Raw genomic sequence first — 17306 nt, 5'->3', positions numbered from 1 at the left:
TTTATAAATTAATTTATTCAAATATTTACACTTTTTGCAAATGAAAATAAAGGATATCAACTTATTATTATAACAAAATGAAGAAAAAAGTAATAAAAGTTTATAATTCTTTGGCATATCGTCAGTTTTATTTACAATTTTTTATTGAGATATTATTATATTATTAATAATAATACTTATTACAAATTATTTTCTACATATTAGTTATATATATAATATTATCTTTATTTAATTATCATGTTATCGGCCTAATCGAATGGTCCAACTAATCTGACTATTTGAATTATGACCTGTTTGTTTTTTCGCTTTTTAAAATATTGTTGAGGTGGGAGGATAATTCATGTTTGCAATTGACTTTGACTTTAACGGTTTTTTATTTGCAAACTGAACTTTCAAGCAATTAAGATATTAATTCATTTTAAAATAAAACACATTTGTGTGAAATTTTTTTAAAAAAATACCAAATTTCTTATGTTGGATTGTAAGCAAATAATCAATTGGAATGAATAGCATGCGATTATATATAAAGTTAATATAACACCACTGAGCGGATAGATCTAATTTTAAAAGTGGCTTAAGGCGAACCATTCAAATTGGCATGCGTGCCAACTGATTTTGATGTCACATGTGAGCATCACGTCACTTTTTTTCCTCTGATTATTTTGTTGGTGAGGGAGACTTGGTATTCTGATTAATTCACTTCAGGCTTTAAAATATCCACGTCAAACTTAAAAAAAAATTTTAAAAAAAGTTTAAAGCTTCAAATATTGAAAGCATTTAACTTACAAAAATAAGGAAGATTGCCCACAAAAATTAAAATTAATACGAAGTTCTATGTTATTTTTTTCAAATAAATTCTTATAAAATGTTTATAAAATACAAAAAATAATTAAAAGCCACGATCTTAAAAACTTACTAATGTTTTTTAATCCAAAATTTTATATATTTAATACTCCTCCAATCCTTAATATAAGACCCATTTAACTAATTTGATTAGATTAAGGAAGTTAGGTAAATTAGTTAATTATAAGAAATGTGACACGTTTTTCCTAAAATACCATAATCATTTTTCTTAATATCCCCTCTTCATCTTCTACTTGATTATAGTTGATGGAGTATCCATAGGGGTAATTTAGAGAAAATTGATAAATATGATAAATGGGTCTTATATTTAGGACCAAAACCAACTCAACAATTAGGTCCTATATTAAGGACCGGAGGAGTATAAGTTATTTTCATATTCAAGCTGTAATATGTAATTTTCCAATAAGTTTTTCTTGGACGAGAAAATCTTTTCAACAGTTAAAATCAATTCTGTGGAAATTTCAGATCATATTTTCCAGAAGTCTACGTCTACTCAGACACAATATTGTTGTAGTTATCCGCTACGAGAGAGTTTTCTGGACGGAAGCTTTCTCCAGCTCTATATATATTATACGATGGTGGCTGCATCTCTTGTTCTAATCGATCCACGGATAGAGAGAGAGAGAGATAGAGATGGGAGAGAGTGCAACGGGAGAGGCAGAGGCTTTGTTATTACAGGGTCAAGCTGATATATGGAAGTACATGTTCAGCTTCGCAGATTCCATGGCCCTCAAATCCGCCGTGGAGCTCCGCATTCCCGACATTATACACCGCCACGGCGGTCCAATCACCTTGTCTCAGATCACCGCCTGCTTCTCCGACGCTCCCTCTCCCGACACCGCATACCTCGCCCGCCTCATGAGGCTCCTCGTCCGCCGCAACATCTTCACAGCCCACCACCCCTCCGACGGAGGAGACACCCTCTACGGCCTCACCCACTCTTCTCGGTGGCTGCTAAGCGACTCCGACCTTAACCTGGCACCCATGCTTCTCATGGAGAATCACCCCGACCTTATGGCTCCCTGGCACTGCTTCAGCGACTGCGTGAGAGATGGAGGCGTGGCGTTCAAGAAGGCTCACGGCCAAGAGATTTGGGAGATGGCGGCAGAGAACCCAGAATTCAACAGCTTTTCAATGCTGGATGGCGTGTACGGGTAGGATGGCGATGATGGCGATCGTAGGGCGTATAAGGAAGGGTTCGAGAGCATTGGATCGCTGGTTGATGTGGGAGGTGGCACCGGAGGAACAGTGTCGGAAATTGTGAAAACGTATCCCCACATCAAAGGTATTAACTTTGATCTGCCTCATGTGGTGGCCACCGCACCTGAATACGACGGCGTCACCCACGTCGGAGGAGACATGTTCCACTCCATCCCACCTGCGGATGCCGTTTTCATGAAGGTACGTAACAGTTGGCTTTTTTCTTTTTTCTTTTTTTAATTTTTTAAAAAATGATCTTCGAAAGAATTTGTGTCTAAATCAAATAGAAGATGCATCAATTTTAGAGTATTTTTTCTTTGAAAAGTTATTAAAAAATTGAGAAGTACATCATTTTTTATAATATATCAAAATTTCACTTATTTTAAGTAGAATTTAATTATAAAAAAAGGGGGGGGGATATTAGAGAAGTAAGAAAAATTGAGCAACAGCAAACACACAGCTGACACTCCAAATTCTCATTGTACTCTTTCTTTTTTTCTTTTTTTGATTGGGCACATGAATTGTCATACATATACAACATAAATAAATGCAAGGAATTAAGCTTCTGGAAAAAGCTTTTAATAAAACCGCACACACAAAGTGCATATCTAGAACTCTGTCGAAATAAAGTGCGCGCATGTCTGGATTGAAAAACACGCACACACAGAAGGGGGGGGGGGGGACCAACAATGATTAGAAACTTTAAACAGAGAGTAGATATACACTCATTAATAAAATTTTTTACTAAAAGTAAATTCTAGTCATCTTAGTGGTATTAAAAAAATTTTATAAATGATTATATTTTGCTTGTTTCATTTGCACTTTTTTCTTTTTAAATTCTCAAATAATCAAATCATAATTAAAGATAGATACGCATTTTCATTCCAAACAAATATACTTTTGAGCTAGCTCCAAGCACCGTTTAAATGTCATGTACAGGAGGCACAAAATGCTGGGCTTACCCCTTGCGTAGGGGTGTGCATGAAGCCCAAATGCCCGCAAAGTCCGCCCGAACCAGAAGAAAAATTGCCCAGCCCAGCCTGAAAAAAAGAGCCGAAAAAGAATGGGCATCTTTGGGCTGGGCATTTCATGGCAGGGCTGGGCATCGGGCAGGACATGCTGCCCTGCCCATTTGGCCCTGCCCAGATTATATATATTATAATTTATAAAATAATATTAATATATTACATTTCTTTACCTAAAAAAAAAGTTATCTCCCTCCTTTTTGCAATTTAACTTATTATTATTACATGTCTATTAGTTTTCTATTTTAAGGGATCTAATTCTTCTAAAGAAGCAGTAGTATCTTGCTTTTAACTTGTTATTTGTGAGTTTTATTGTGTATATCCTATTGTTTGTTGCTGTTGTAGTGTTGGCTATTTATAAGTCAATCTTCCCCTCTATGTCATTAACAACTTTCTTTGTTAGAGAATGGAGTTCATACATTACATATTTGTATAAATAAACAATTTTGAATATTTATGCAAGATAGAAAACAAGATTGGGGTAGGAGCATGGAAAGAAATTGGGGTTTAATTATCTGAATTACATGTTTTCTATTTGATTTATATTTAGTTATTTTGTATTAATTTTTTATGAACAAGTCATATGATAGAAAGAAGTCTTTTAGTTGTATGGACTGCTAACTGCATTGTATCGCATAATAAGTATTTACATATTAAAAGTCGTTATATTAAATTATTATGAGATTATTTTCTTTTTCTTTTTACAATTATTTTCACCTCATTTTTATATGGTCTATGTTACCTATTAGCCCATTACTTCAGTTTAATATCTTTTTACAATCTTTTAGGTAACATTTAATTTTGCCACTTAAATTAATAATCAAGTTTCTATTACATCGCCATCCCTGGCTCCCAATGGAATATCTCAATGTGCTTCAACCCCTCTTCAATTTTTTCAGATGTTTTATTCTTTTCTCAACTTTCTAGAGATTAATGCAAACCGTTTGAATTTCAAGACTTTAATTACAATCTTGAGAGTTGTTTTGTTCTAAATAGATTATGAATATTATTTATTTGGACATTTGCTAAGACTTGTTTTGAATTATTTTTGGATAATTTTAATGTGTGAAAATATAAAATTATGAATGTAATTTTTAGGTATGGATGAAAGTTTTTTTACATGTGATATCGGTAGGTCATCATCATTTGGGCAGCAAAGCCCGCCCTGCCCAGCCCGCCCATGCCCAGCCCAAAATGGTTAGGGCTTCTATGGGGTAGGGCCGGGCAGCGGGCTGCAAAATGCAGCCCGTTGGGTTCATGTTCGGGCTGGGCATCGGGCAGGGGTTCTGCCCTGCCCAGCCCTGCCCATGTGCACCCCTACCCTTGCGCATGTATATAAATAATATATATATGGATTAAAAGAAATTAAAATCATTACGTCCACGCGGAGATGATATACAAGCCAGTTCATCCCCCCGCTTTGACTAAAATTTCCACCCAATCTCTGTCATTTATGTCCAAAACATCGATGTAATATAGCTTTCTTTGCAAAACCATGATTGGCCAACAATAATATGAACTTTTATTATACTGTGGTTGATGAATAATTGAAATGCAAGTGCAGTGGCTGCTGCATGACTGGAGCGACGAAGACTGTATAAAGATACTGAAGAACTGCAAGAAAGCGGTGGCAGAGGATAAAGGGAAGGTGATAATAGCAGAGTTTGTGCTGAAGCCAGAGGGCAATGGCCTGTTCGATGACATTGGATTGCTCTTCGACTTGCTCATGATTGCTCATTCCTCCGGTGGAAGAGAGAGGACTGAGTCGGAGTGGAAGAATCTGCTAAATCAAGCTGGCTTCCCTCGCTATCAAATCATCAACACACCCTCTTTCTTATCTATCATCGAGGCTTATCCTATCTGATAATGCTCCCCATCCTCCAACCTACCTCTGTTTCAACCACGCATTTAATGCTTCTCTCTTTACTTGTTCTTCAAAAAACAAAGTTATGGCCAGTGATGATGAAGTATTCAGTACAAGTTTGACTATTCCATAATCAGTTTGTCATAATACACTTACGTGATCATTACGTACTAAGGGCCCCTTTTGATTCCTTGTCGTTGCTTCTTTCCTCTCTTGGCGTTGTGGGTTTATACATTTCAATAGTTCCTATTTAAAAATTTTAAATATAAACAATCAATTTTTGAAAAATAGACTGTTAAGAGATATTTTTTATTTTACATCCTGTAAACATTAAATTATTAAATTATTAAAAATATAAAAATGAAATTATAGTACTCTACCCAGAATGAGTGTGCTACCTTTTAATATGTATCGAGGAAATGGACAAAAACGTAATGCCACTCCTCCAGTCATCATATATATTCTGTCTTTCAACTATCGACGAATAAAATTAGTTTTTATTCCTCAATCATGCAATAGTTTCCACTGTTTCAACCACTCCCATGTATATAAATAGAAATCAAAAATAAGAGTTAAATAAAAATGTAATAATGACGGAGGTCTGAATTTAAATTTTTAATTTATTTTAAATTAAAAATTATTTTTTAAAAAAACTTACAGTTAAGATATTACATTTATTTTGGATTATATATATATTAAAGAAAAATATTTTTAAAAATAAAAATATTAAATATTAAATTCTGGCCATTCATAGTAAAGTTGAATGGTTGAAATTTGATGAATATCATGATACTCATTATTGTGATGAACACTAAAAATGGTTCCCCGTTTATGTCTCTTGTTAATTTATGTATCAATCTTTTATAAAGACAATAGACATGTTAAATAAACTGATGCGCGATCTCCACCAATATCAAAACAGACATAAAAACGATATCCTTGAAAAAAAGAAGAATATATAGGTAAGCAGGGCTTTTAAATTTTATCTGCCAAATCCCCGAGATCCGCAAGGTATTTGTCATGATATTTGTTACATTCCTATAAAGATACCATCTTTGTTTATATGAAGATGTCATTCCCACTTTCACGTACAGTTGCACACATATATTGCTTCAATGGAACACACACAGATGCTGTCTCAGGAATCCCTAAAGAGCCAAGCAGTTATCTGGGACGGCCTCTTCGGCTTTGTAGACTCCATGGCTCTCAAATCTGCCGTGGAGCTCCGCATAGCCGACATCATACACTCTCATGGCCGCCCAATCACCCTGTCCCAGCTGGCAGGAATCTCCTACCTCCCCAGATATCCCTTACCTCTTCCGCATCATGAGATCACTGGTCCGCAAGAAGATCTTTACCATCCTCCGTCCATCCGACGGCAGTGAGACTTTTACGGATTGACAGAGGCGTCAAAGTGGCTCCTCCATGGTTCTCAGTTCAGCTTGGCCCCGATGGTCATAATGGAAAACCATCCATGGCAGCTTGCTCCGTGGCATTATTTGAGCGCGTGCGCCAGAGAAGGTGGGATCGCCTTCGAGAAGGCTCACGGTTGCGAGATGTGGGACTTCGCCTCCAAAAACGCAGCGTTTAACAAGATATTCAACGATGCATTGGCATGCACCAGTAAGTTCATCACGGAAGCGTTGCTACGCGAGTACAGAGATGGGTTCAGCAACATAGAAACATTGGTGGACGTCGGTGGTGGGACCGGTGGCGCCATGGCGGAGATCGTGAAGTCATACCCACACATCAAAGGAATCAACTTCGATCTGCCACATGTCATCGCCGCAGCCGATGATCACCCCGGAGTCACCCATGTCGGCGGTGACATGTTTCAGTCCATTCCTGCAGCTGATGCCATTCTCCTTAAGGTGATTTAATTGATATATCCCAAATTCTGATTGATTCATATCATCACAAGAGGGCATTTTGTACCGTGTCTAAGAAATTGTTGCATGTTATCTGGTAAAGTAGTGGGTTCTGCATGATTGGAGCGATGAGCACTGCAAGAAGATTCTTCAGAACTGCAAAAAGGCGGTGACGGAGAAGAAGGGGAAGATCGTAATAGTGGAGATAGTGTTGGAGGAAGAAGATGACTGTGGCGTGTTTGGCAACACAAAGATGACATATGACCTGCTCATGATGGCGCACACAACGGGGGGAAAGGAGAGAAGTGAAGCTGAATGGTGCAATTTATTGAACGAAGCCGGTTGTGGTCGTTATAAAATCATCAAAATCCCCACCATACCTTCCATTATTGAGGTTTCCCCTTTTTGAATGCATAGCATGTTATGGGCAGAATTGGAAAGTATAATGTGCAATTTCCAATATTTGCTTACTAGCTCGTTGAATGGGTTTATTATTTTGCAAAATGTGTGGGGGACTAATAAATATATAGCGATAAGTTGAGTGGTGGTGGTTGATTATTATTGTCTGCTTTTTAATTAACGCTCCATGTTATTATGACCTAATAAAACTTCAATCTCTGTCTAATGTGTGGTTCTTTTGATTGAAATTTGAACCTGCTTATGCGAATTTTATTTTTACTACAAAGAACAGCGCATCCATCATAGTTTCACATAAAACAAAAAACAAATTAGATGTATTGCAAAGAAGAAGCAAACACATTTGATCGTTTAGTGATCATACGCAGTCACCCTTTACCCTTATTCACTTTCATAATAGTCCCTATTACTGACGTCAATCTACTTGTTGGCATTGACACGGGGCTATTTATATGTTAATCATCGATGTCTAGCTTATTTCAAATTAAATACTACATTATTAGTTCTTTCTGTTCTTAATATAAGAACTAGTTGACTAATTTAAATAGATTAAGAAAACTAATTAAATTAATTATTTGTAATAAATAAGTGTTGTCTTTCTTAAAAAATCTTTGCTAATAAAATGTATTAGACTAACTTGAAAAAAATGAATAAAAATGAGAAAAAAAAGTATATTAGAGTCTTATATTTAAAACCAAAATAAAAGTCAAATGAGTTTTTATATTAAGGACCAGAAGTAATATAATTATTGCAAAGAAGAGCCAAACACATTGAAATGTTGATCCAGTAGGTGAAGGAAAAGAGGGTAGAGGATAGGAAAGATAGAGAAAAGATCCTCCTCCTCATCTTTTATTATTACTATCTCTGGTTTTAATTATAAAATCTCATTTGTAGTTTATAAACTAGATCTTATAAAATAAGATCGGGGTAGTATTATTATTTGTTACATCTATTATTTTCGAGTTTGTTCGTTTTGTTACTTGTGAGGCCCCCCCTTTTTTTCCGGTTTTAATAGGCCGGTCGTCAGGTTGCCTGTGTTTGTTTTTGGTTACTCTGGGTTTCTTTAATTTGTTCGGTCTTGTGATTCAGGCTGAATATCGTAATTAATTATGATTTGGATGTGGATGGTTTCATTTGTTTGTTTGGTTGGACTTTGGAGGCTGTCGTGATAACACGTGGATGTAATAATGATTAATGATTCATTATGATTAACAAATAAAACTAATTTTTTGTTCATTAACCGTCAAGAGATGCTTTTGTTCATTAAATAATAATGCACCTCACTTATCATATTTATTAACTTAATCAATGTGAATACATGCATCCAACTTAGTCGTCAATATATATACGCGTGCGCATGAAATGCTATTAAAATTATTTAGTGTCAGATTAAGAGATATGCATTGAACTATTCCTACTAAATTCGTGTATATATTATAAATCATTTACATGATTCAAGAGGAGAGGTTGTAAATTACTATTTTCAAGAGAGAGATGGGAGAAAATGCAATGGAAGAGAAAGATTTGATGCTACAAGGCCAAGCTGATATCTGGAAGTACATGTTCGGCTTCGCCGATTCCATGGCCCTCAAATCTGCCGTGCAGCTCCGCATACCCGATATTATACACCGCCACGGTGGACCGATCACTTTGTCCCAGATCACCGCCTCTCTTCCCGACGCATCCTGTCCCCACCCCACCTACCTCTACCGCATCATGAGGCTCCTCGTCCGCCGCAACATCTTCGCCGCCCACCACCCCTCCGACGGAGGAGACACGCTCTACGGCCTCACCCACTCTTCTCGGTGGCTGCTAAGTGACTCCGACCTTAACCTGGCACCCATGCTTCTCATGGAGAATCACCCCGACCTTATGGCTCCCTGGCACTGCTTCAGCGACTGCGTGAGAGAAGGCGGCGAGGCCTTCAAGAAGGCTCACGGCCGAGAGATTTGGGATTTGGCATCGGAGAGCCCAGAATTCAACAAGCTGTTCAACGAAGGGATGGCGTGCACGGCGAGGATCGTGACGAAGGCGATCGTCTCTGCGTATAAGGAAGGGTTCGAGAGCATTTCGTCGTTGGTGGATGTTGGGGGTGGCACCGGAGGGACTGTGTCGGAGATAGTGAAAGCGTATCCCCACATAAAGTGCATCAACTTCGATCTTCCTCATGTGGTTTCCACCGCGCCTGAACATGACGGAGTCACCCACGTCGGAGGAGACATGTTCCTCTCCGTGCCTAATGCAGATGCCGTTTTCATGAAGGTGTGTATATATTACTCCTCCAGTTCTTAATATGGGACCCAATTCTTGAGTTGGTTTTGGTCCTAAATATAAAACCCATTTCTCATATTTATCAATTTTCTTTAAATTACCCGTATGGATACTCCCTCAACTATAAGAAGAGGGAGAGAGGGTATTAAAAAAGATGATTATGGTGTTTTAGAAAAAATGTGTCACTTTTCTTATAATTAACTAACTTACCTAACTTCCTTAATCTAATAAAATTAGTTAAATGAGTCTTATATTAAAGACTGGAGGAGTACCCGACAACTAACTGGTTGATACTTGAATTACCAATTTTAATCTCAAAATTTATCTACGAAGTCCATGCATATTGATTTGATTTTTGATGTTTTTGGGTGCATCAATAAACAAAGAATGAAGTACTTGGTTGGGCGAATGGATTCTTCGGGATAAATCTGAGTTCTGAATACTTTTGGGTTCCAAACTGATTGGATTTATGAATATAATAATGCAGTGGATACTGCACGATTGGAGCGACGAAGATTGCATAAAGATACTGAAGAACTGCAAGAAATCGGTGCCAAAGGATAAAGGGAAGGTGATCATAGCAGAATTTGTTCTGAAGCCAGACGGGAAAGGGTTGTTCGATGACACAGGCTTGGTCTTTGATTTGCTTATGATTGCACACACGTCTGGGAGGGAGAGGACTGAGTTGGAATGGAAGAATCTACTGAATCAAGCAGGCTTCCCTCGCTATCAAGTCATCAACATACCTTCTTTCGTGTCCATCATCGAGGCTTATCCGGCTTAGCTACTGATGCAAGTTTCCCCGGAAGTTTGAATATTGATCCCAAAAAATATGATTATTGTGTCTAAAATTTGTTTGTGCAAACTTTTTTTTGGTTAAATTATCTTATTTTCAATTATTTTGGTTGACTTTAGTTTCTCATATTAATTACTCCGTGTGAACGCATCGATGGCTGCGCTGTACTTTGAATAGTCGTCCATCAACTATAAAAATTCACCGCAAATGTCATATTTTGAGGAGCATTCGCCGGTTGCGTCCATGACAGGTGATTTTTATATGTCTGACAACTTTTTTGAAAGCTAATCATGGCTACTTTTGATCTGGAATGGCCGTATATCTCAATATTAGGCTATCAACATTATGTTTTAAGTACACTTGATGAGTGATATGAATGAATTGTTGCTTCTGGATTCATATATAAGCATCACTCTAGAGTCTAATCTTGCAAAATTTTTGTCATTTGACTTCTTACGTACAGCTTCATCTTATGTATATATTGGTTGAGAGAGTTTGTTTGAGCATTCTTATTCTTCTAATTCTAAAGGTCTTTGTCAGGCAATGTGTTTCGTCAAAGGGATAGAAATCAAGAATGAAGTAACTCTTAAAGATCATATTCTTCTGAGTGAGGATCGGAGTACTCTATTTTTAAAGTTGGAAAATGGTGTTCTAATTAAGGTCTAACAGGTGGGGAGGTTCAAAGTTATTAATGAACATATGTGGGAGCAAAACCAGACAAATCCGTGTGAACTTTCATACCTGCTCTCTTTACACTATATTCTATGTTAATTGGTTGACGCAATATTCTTATCTTAATAAATATACACATATTGAGCGTGAAAAATAACTACACTAGTTTTGAAATTACTTTTCATCTATCAGAGGTGATTAGGTGTGGTGTCTATTAAAAAGAAAATAATTGAAAATCGTTTGAGAAGACTAAAGTGAATGCTCCATGAGGTTATTAAATGGGACTTTTTATTAATACCTATCTAAGAATTTGATTATTAATAGAATACAAAAACATCATATAATTCATGTAGAGTCAGCTAAACCTAGCAGAATAAAGTATTTGTTATTTATATTAGTAGTTTACAATTGCTAACTATGCATAAATGCTAAAAAAGAGGTCACAAATTTGTATCTTGTTAACTACAATTTCTTGCATATATCAACTCTTATCTCAGTTAGATATAATATTCTTTATTTAAGTTTGATATAGATTTTTTACAGTATTTTGCCATGACCGCTTTGCATCACTTTTACGCGTTTATTTATATCCTTGATCTCATTTTTTGTCAACTAAATACATATAGCATGCAAATTTTTTAAAATGAAACATATGTAAGTTAAAAAAATAAATATGATGAGAAACGATGCTTATATTATTGTATATAAATAAACGTAAAATCTAAGATATATACCAAATAGTCACTCCTGCGCACAAGTAATTATGTGGTGCACCCTCAAGCTAAGTCTTAAAAAAAACACCGACCCGTCGCTAATTCATTTGAAGGTTTCTTTCCAATTTAGGTAAGGACTATAATATACAGAATTAACAATTTTCTTTTAGGTAGGGCCCAAAATAGTTATAATACTCTTAAGAAAAATACTACTGCTCCGGTTCTAAATATAAAACCTTTATATAGTGTATATAAAGGTTTTATATTTAGAACAAGAGGAATAGTGTTTGTCAAGTTGGGGATACATAGCTCTATCTAGCTAACTCCTGCTTGTCTTAGGTAGGAACATTATTTGTGTGTACGCGCGCGGGTGTATATATAAGGCAAGAGAGCATATAGATTTTTTTTTTGATAATAACATGTACAATCTAACAAGAAAAGAAGGATACATTAGAAAACCTAGCACATAAACACCTAATATCCTGCACGATGACCTTGCATTCCTGATGATATGAAGTCTGTCCAGTCAACAGTCTTACCATGCTTGGTCTATTCATTATTATTGATAGATTATAGGCACAGGGAGCCAACATGAGAGACTGATAACATACAAAGTAGAGCCTCTTGCGCAAGTCCTCTAACACTGTTTGAGTGGGACTTTTATTTTTGGGAACCATACTAACTTTAGACCATAGTAGACTTTTCTGAAAGAAAATTTGAACCCAAACTTGGTGAATAGTACGTCCAAATTGTCTTAACCGACCCAACTTGAGCAGCAAAACCCAACCATGGTAAAAACCGGAAGGGACTGAGACCATGCTTCTTTCCTTTGTGTCATTCAGCCTCATGCTATGATCTTGAATAATACTGCTCTGATACATCAGCCATTTAACATGATTTAAAACTTGCTCTGGGCAGCATGATCTATTCCCAAATACCTTTAAATTCCTAAAGTACCAAAGGCTATACAAAATAGTGTACATTAGAACCTGAGATTGAAGAAGCAGATCCATTAAAACATGATACAACCATCCCGTCAAGTTAGTAAAACCATGCTCAGAAGTTCGAAGGTTCAAAGGAGATCCAAACCAAACCGCCCTTGCTCATTGACATTTGAAAAAAATAAAGAGAGCATGTAGATGACTTTTGGCTAACTTTGTGAGTGGGAGTCTTACAATCCAATTAACACCAAACACCTCATTTAAATTTTTCTTAATTGTAAGGTTGTGATTAATTCTCAATAGATTAAAATATAAATTTGGTCATTTAACTTTATGTAAGGTTTTAGTTTGGTTCCTTAACTTTAAAAATTATACTTTTAGTCCTTTGACCTCAAAATTGTTAGTGTTAAACAATAGTTTTTTTGTAACAATCATAGTTGTTTTGAATATTAAAGTTAATATATTAGCATTTAGTAATATTTTATTAGTATTCAAGAGCTCAATATCATTATTTTTTGTTAATAGTTTTAGGGTTAGGGGACTAAAAGTTTACTTTTTAAAGTTAAGAGACCAAAATAAAACATTGTGTAAAGTTAAAGGACTAAAAGTATACTTTAGCTCTCTCAATAAATTGATACCACTTTCGTTCTAAATATAAGTTACTTATAGTATATTTAATGCCCATTTATTTTTATTTTTACTCTTATCTAATTCTCCTTAGAAAGAGGAAAAAAACAGAGACGAGAGAATTAGGACTATTCATAGATGAGATGGGACTGGGATAGACTCATCCAAAATATATCTTACATCCTGTCCCATTTCAGTGTTGTCTGGTCTTAATTGGAATAGGATGGGGATAGGCCTGGGATGTCTTTTTTTTTCCGTAAAATATTTTTAGTTCTTTAATTTAGATTTAGTCCTTCTAAAAGCATTTTTTTTATTTATTTTTTTATTGTTTTGGGCTTAGCCTTCTTAAACAAAACCTCACATAAATAATAATCAGTAATATAATAGTTCTAAAATTCACTTTCACCATTCTAAAAATCATAAGCAACTATAAATGTTCTAAATAAATAATAATCATTCAACTTTTCAACTACGTATGTGCTAAAAGCTACAAATATACTCCTATGGTTTTATTGATGAGGCATTTTCAGTCTATCTTACACAGATTAAAAAAATCTTAAAATGTATTGATTCTCCATTAAACATAACAACTTTCTAACTTTACCTGTATTTAATATACAAACCTTTCAAAAAAGATAACTATCTATACTATAATAAATAAGATGAAATAATACATTTATGCTAAAAATTTAATAAAGTAACTTATAAATAGGGCTAAAGTTATCTTTTTTTTCTACCCTAGAAATAGAATCAGAGAGTAAAACATTTTGTATTACACATGCCCTAAACATTTTGTATTTTTAACATTTAATAATTATAACATGATAAAAAAAATATTACTACTGGGAGGGATGACCCATCCTATATCTCATCTCATCCCAGTCCCATTTTTGTCTTGTCCTAAAAAATTTTGGGGCGGGTCTGTCCTATCCCAATATAGTTGGGATCAGGATGGGCCTATTTTGAACACCCTTAATGAGAATTATTTGTAAGTGGAAATAGAGAGGAAAAAACTTTAAGAAAGGTAAAACTAATTTTTTTTAATTTAATATATTTCTTGATATGTGGCAATATATTATAAGTGACTTATATCAAGGACAAGGAAAAAACTAATATTATTATTTTAATTGTACATTAAATAAATAAATAATAATAATTTTGTGCTATGCCACCCAATTATAAACCATGTTTAATGCCAGTGGCCCCCTCCCTAAGGGGAGGCGCCGCCCTCCCCTCCGTTCCGGAATTAATACGGGGCTCCCCCTCCTACAAATTCTTAGCTCTGCTTTCCCCCGGTCTTCATCTCCCCTCTAATTTCAAACTACATTCTTAACTAAACAATCACCCAATTCCAACCAAAACACACTCTAATACTTTTTTCCTATTTTTATAATAATCAAATTTCATCATTCTCATACATATATCTAAATATATACCCATAAATTCGGGGGAAAAAAAGTAGAGAAGAAAACCTGCCATATGAGTTAGTTTAGCTGCACATGCCCCCGGGGAAAAAAACATCTTCGGAACACAAATATAGAAACCACAAAAAGAAAATCATACATCTCATGATAGTTATACAACATCCTTTCCGCTTCGATTCCTTTAATTTTCTGGCTTATTTTCAAATTTTATTTGCTTTCTTTTAAGTTTTTAAAAAAGTTTTAAAAAAGAAAAGTGATGATCTTGATCGACCATTAAGAATGATCTACGGAGGTAGGCGGATCAAAATAACCCTTGTCTGAGATGGGTTCAATCATGACCCTGGAATGCATTATCGAGTTTGCTTGGTTTGTACCAACATTATTCTAAAATCTGAACTGGTGATTAAACTCGCAATGGTTCAAGAATCATTGATTTAATCCTGCTTCAATCAAATCAATCCAATTATGATTAAAGTAATATAACGTAATTTAAATATACAAAAATATTTATATATCACCTTAAAAAAGTACTATTTAATTAAATAAAAAAACATTAATTCACAGCAGGTAAATAAAACATTCAAGGATGAACCAACTATAATTTAACAAAACAAAGTTATTAAAGTATAATTATGATGGAACTATTTTTTAATTTTTAATTTAAGATAATATCATTTCAAATCCAGCAATGAAAGAAAAGAACAGTAAAATTCAACACGACGAACCAGCCAAAGAACCCCCAATTTTCTAAGATGACGACTCTGGATTGGATTTAATACCATTGTTTGTAATAATTTATTAAACAGCTTGTGGTCGTGCCATGTGGTTTATATTACTCTCGTATAATTTTGACAGTCAACTTCACTACTGTATAATCCAATAGATGCTCATCATCAATGCATTTCAAGCGCAGAATGGGGAAAGCATTATGGAATGGAGATTTCTTTTCCACTTTCTTGGTCCATTCGTTGCTATAAATATATCTTCTTCTCTTTCTCGTTTGCACACACATTACTTCCATAATGGAACACACACAAACGCTGTCTCAGGAATCCCTGAAGAGCCAAGCAGTTATCTGGGACGGCCTCTTCGGGTTCGTGGACTCCATGGCGCTCAAATCTGCCGTGGAGCTCCGCATAGCCGACGTCATACACTCTCATGGCCGCCCAATCACCCTGTCCCAGCTGGCAGCCTCCTTGGAATCTCCTACCTCCCCAGATATTCCTTACCTCTTCCGCATCATGAGATCACTCGTCCGCAAGGAGATCTTTACCCTCCACCATCCATCCGACGGCGGTGACGCTCTCTATGGCTTGACGGAGGCGTCCAAGTGGCTCCTCCATGGTTCTCAGTTCAGCTTGGCTCCGATGGTGATGATGGAAAACCATCCATGGCAGCTTGCCCCGTGGCATTATTTGAGTGCGTGCGTCAGAGAAGGTGGGATCGCCTTCGAGAAGGCTCACGGGTGCGAGATGTGGGACTTCGCCTCCAAAAACGCAGCGTTTAACAAGATATTCAACGATGCATTGGCATGCACGAGTGAGTTCATCACGGAAGCGTTGCTGCGCGAGTACAGAGAGGGGTTCACCAACATAGAAACATTGGTGGACGTCGGTGGTGGGACCGGTGGCGCCATGGCGGAGATCGTGAAGTCACACCCACACATCAAAGGAATCAACTTCGATCTGCCACATGTCATCGCCGCAGCCGATGAGTACCCTGGAGTCACCCATGTCGGCGGTGACATGTTCCAGTCCATTCCTGCAGCTGATGCCATTCTCCTTAAGGTGATTAAGTTGATATATTGCAAATTCTGTTTTTCTGATTGATTCACTTCATCACAGGAGAGGAAATTTTGTATTGTGTCTGAGAAATTGCATGTTAACTTGTGACGTAGTGCGTTCTGCATGATTGGAGCGATGAGCACTGCATGAAGATTCTTCAGAACTGCAAAAGGGCGGTGGCGGAGAAGAAGGGGAAGATCGTAATAGTGGAGATAGTGTTGGAGGAAGAAGATGACTGTGGCGTGTTTGGCAACACAAAGATGGCATATGACCTGCTCATGATGGCGCACACAACGGGGGGAAAGGAGAGAAGTGAAGCTGAATGGTGCACCTTATTGAAGGAAGCCGGTTTTGGTCGTTACAACATCATCAAAATCCCTACTATACCATCCGTTATTGAGGCTTTCCCTTTTTAAAAAGGTATAAAAAAAGTGCACTCTGTTAGGTTGTAGCATAATACACGCGAGAACTTAGACTCTCAACTACCTACTTAAGTAACAATTCTGGTTGCTACTCATGTCAATCTAAATAACATGCATCTGATCTTACTTATCATCTTTATGAATTAGTTTAATCAAATAAACGCATATGAAATACTATTAAGATTGTTTATCAGATTAATTAAGAGATATACATGTTGAACTTTTCCTTATAATTATCAGTCTTGTATTCCCTCTGCCCCCAAAAAAAAAAAGAGTATTGTACCTCTTTTAATCAAGAATTTTCTAGATGTGAGTTCAAAATCTCGTGAAGTTCCTCATAGATAAACACGTATATATACATGTGTGTGTTTCATTTCAAGCACTACTGATACTACAAGGCCAGGCTGATATATGGAGC

At 36.2% G+C, this 17306-nt stretch overlaps 2 protein-coding genes and 2 pseudogenes across 2 annotated transcripts; all 4 read left to right on the top strand.

Annotated features, from left to right (window-relative positions):
- Nucleotides 1–1453: 1453 nt before the first annotated feature.
- LOC114763037 ((R,S)-reticuline 7-O-methyltransferase-like) lies at nt 1454–5127 on the top strand (annotated as a pseudogene).
- An 803-nt stretch (nt 5128–5930) lies between these two features.
- On the top strand, nt 5931–7446 carry LOC114763040 ((R,S)-reticuline 7-O-methyltransferase-like; annotated as a pseudogene).
- A 1214-nt stretch (nt 7447–8660) lies between these two features.
- LOC114763039 (xanthohumol 4-O-methyltransferase-like) lies at nt 8661–10549 on the top strand. The gene is made up of 2 exons (XM_028952639.1): nt 8661–9500; nt 9997–10549. The coding sequence occupies exons 1-2, from the start codon at nt 8733–8735 to the stop codon at nt 10291–10293; spliced, it is 1065 nt and encodes a 354-aa protein (XP_028808472.1). The 5' UTR covers nt 8661–8732; the 3' UTR covers nt 10294–10549.
- Nucleotides 10550–15581: 5032 nt separating this feature from the next.
- On the top strand, nt 15582–16897 carry LOC114763038 ((R,S)-reticuline 7-O-methyltransferase). The gene is made up of 2 exons (XM_028952637.1): nt 15582–16469; nt 16580–16897. Exons 1-2 carry the CDS (start codon nt 15705–15707, stop codon nt 16880–16882), a joined length of 1068 nt encoding a protein of 355 aa, XP_028808470.1. The 5' UTR covers nt 15582–15704; the 3' UTR covers nt 16883–16897.
- The last annotated feature ends 409 nt before the right edge of the window (nt 16898–17306 follow it).

This window comes from Neltuma alba, unplaced genomic scaffold (assembly GCF_004799145.2).
Source record: "Neltuma alba isolate B1F8T4 unplaced genomic scaffold, ASM479914v2 tig00011251_pilon, whole genome shotgun sequence".
Lineage (NCBI taxonomy): Eukaryota > Viridiplantae > Streptophyta > Magnoliopsida > Fabales > Fabaceae > Neltuma > Neltuma alba.
Note: the sequence above shows the minus strand (reverse complement) of the source record. Positions and strands in the feature narration are given on the sequence as shown.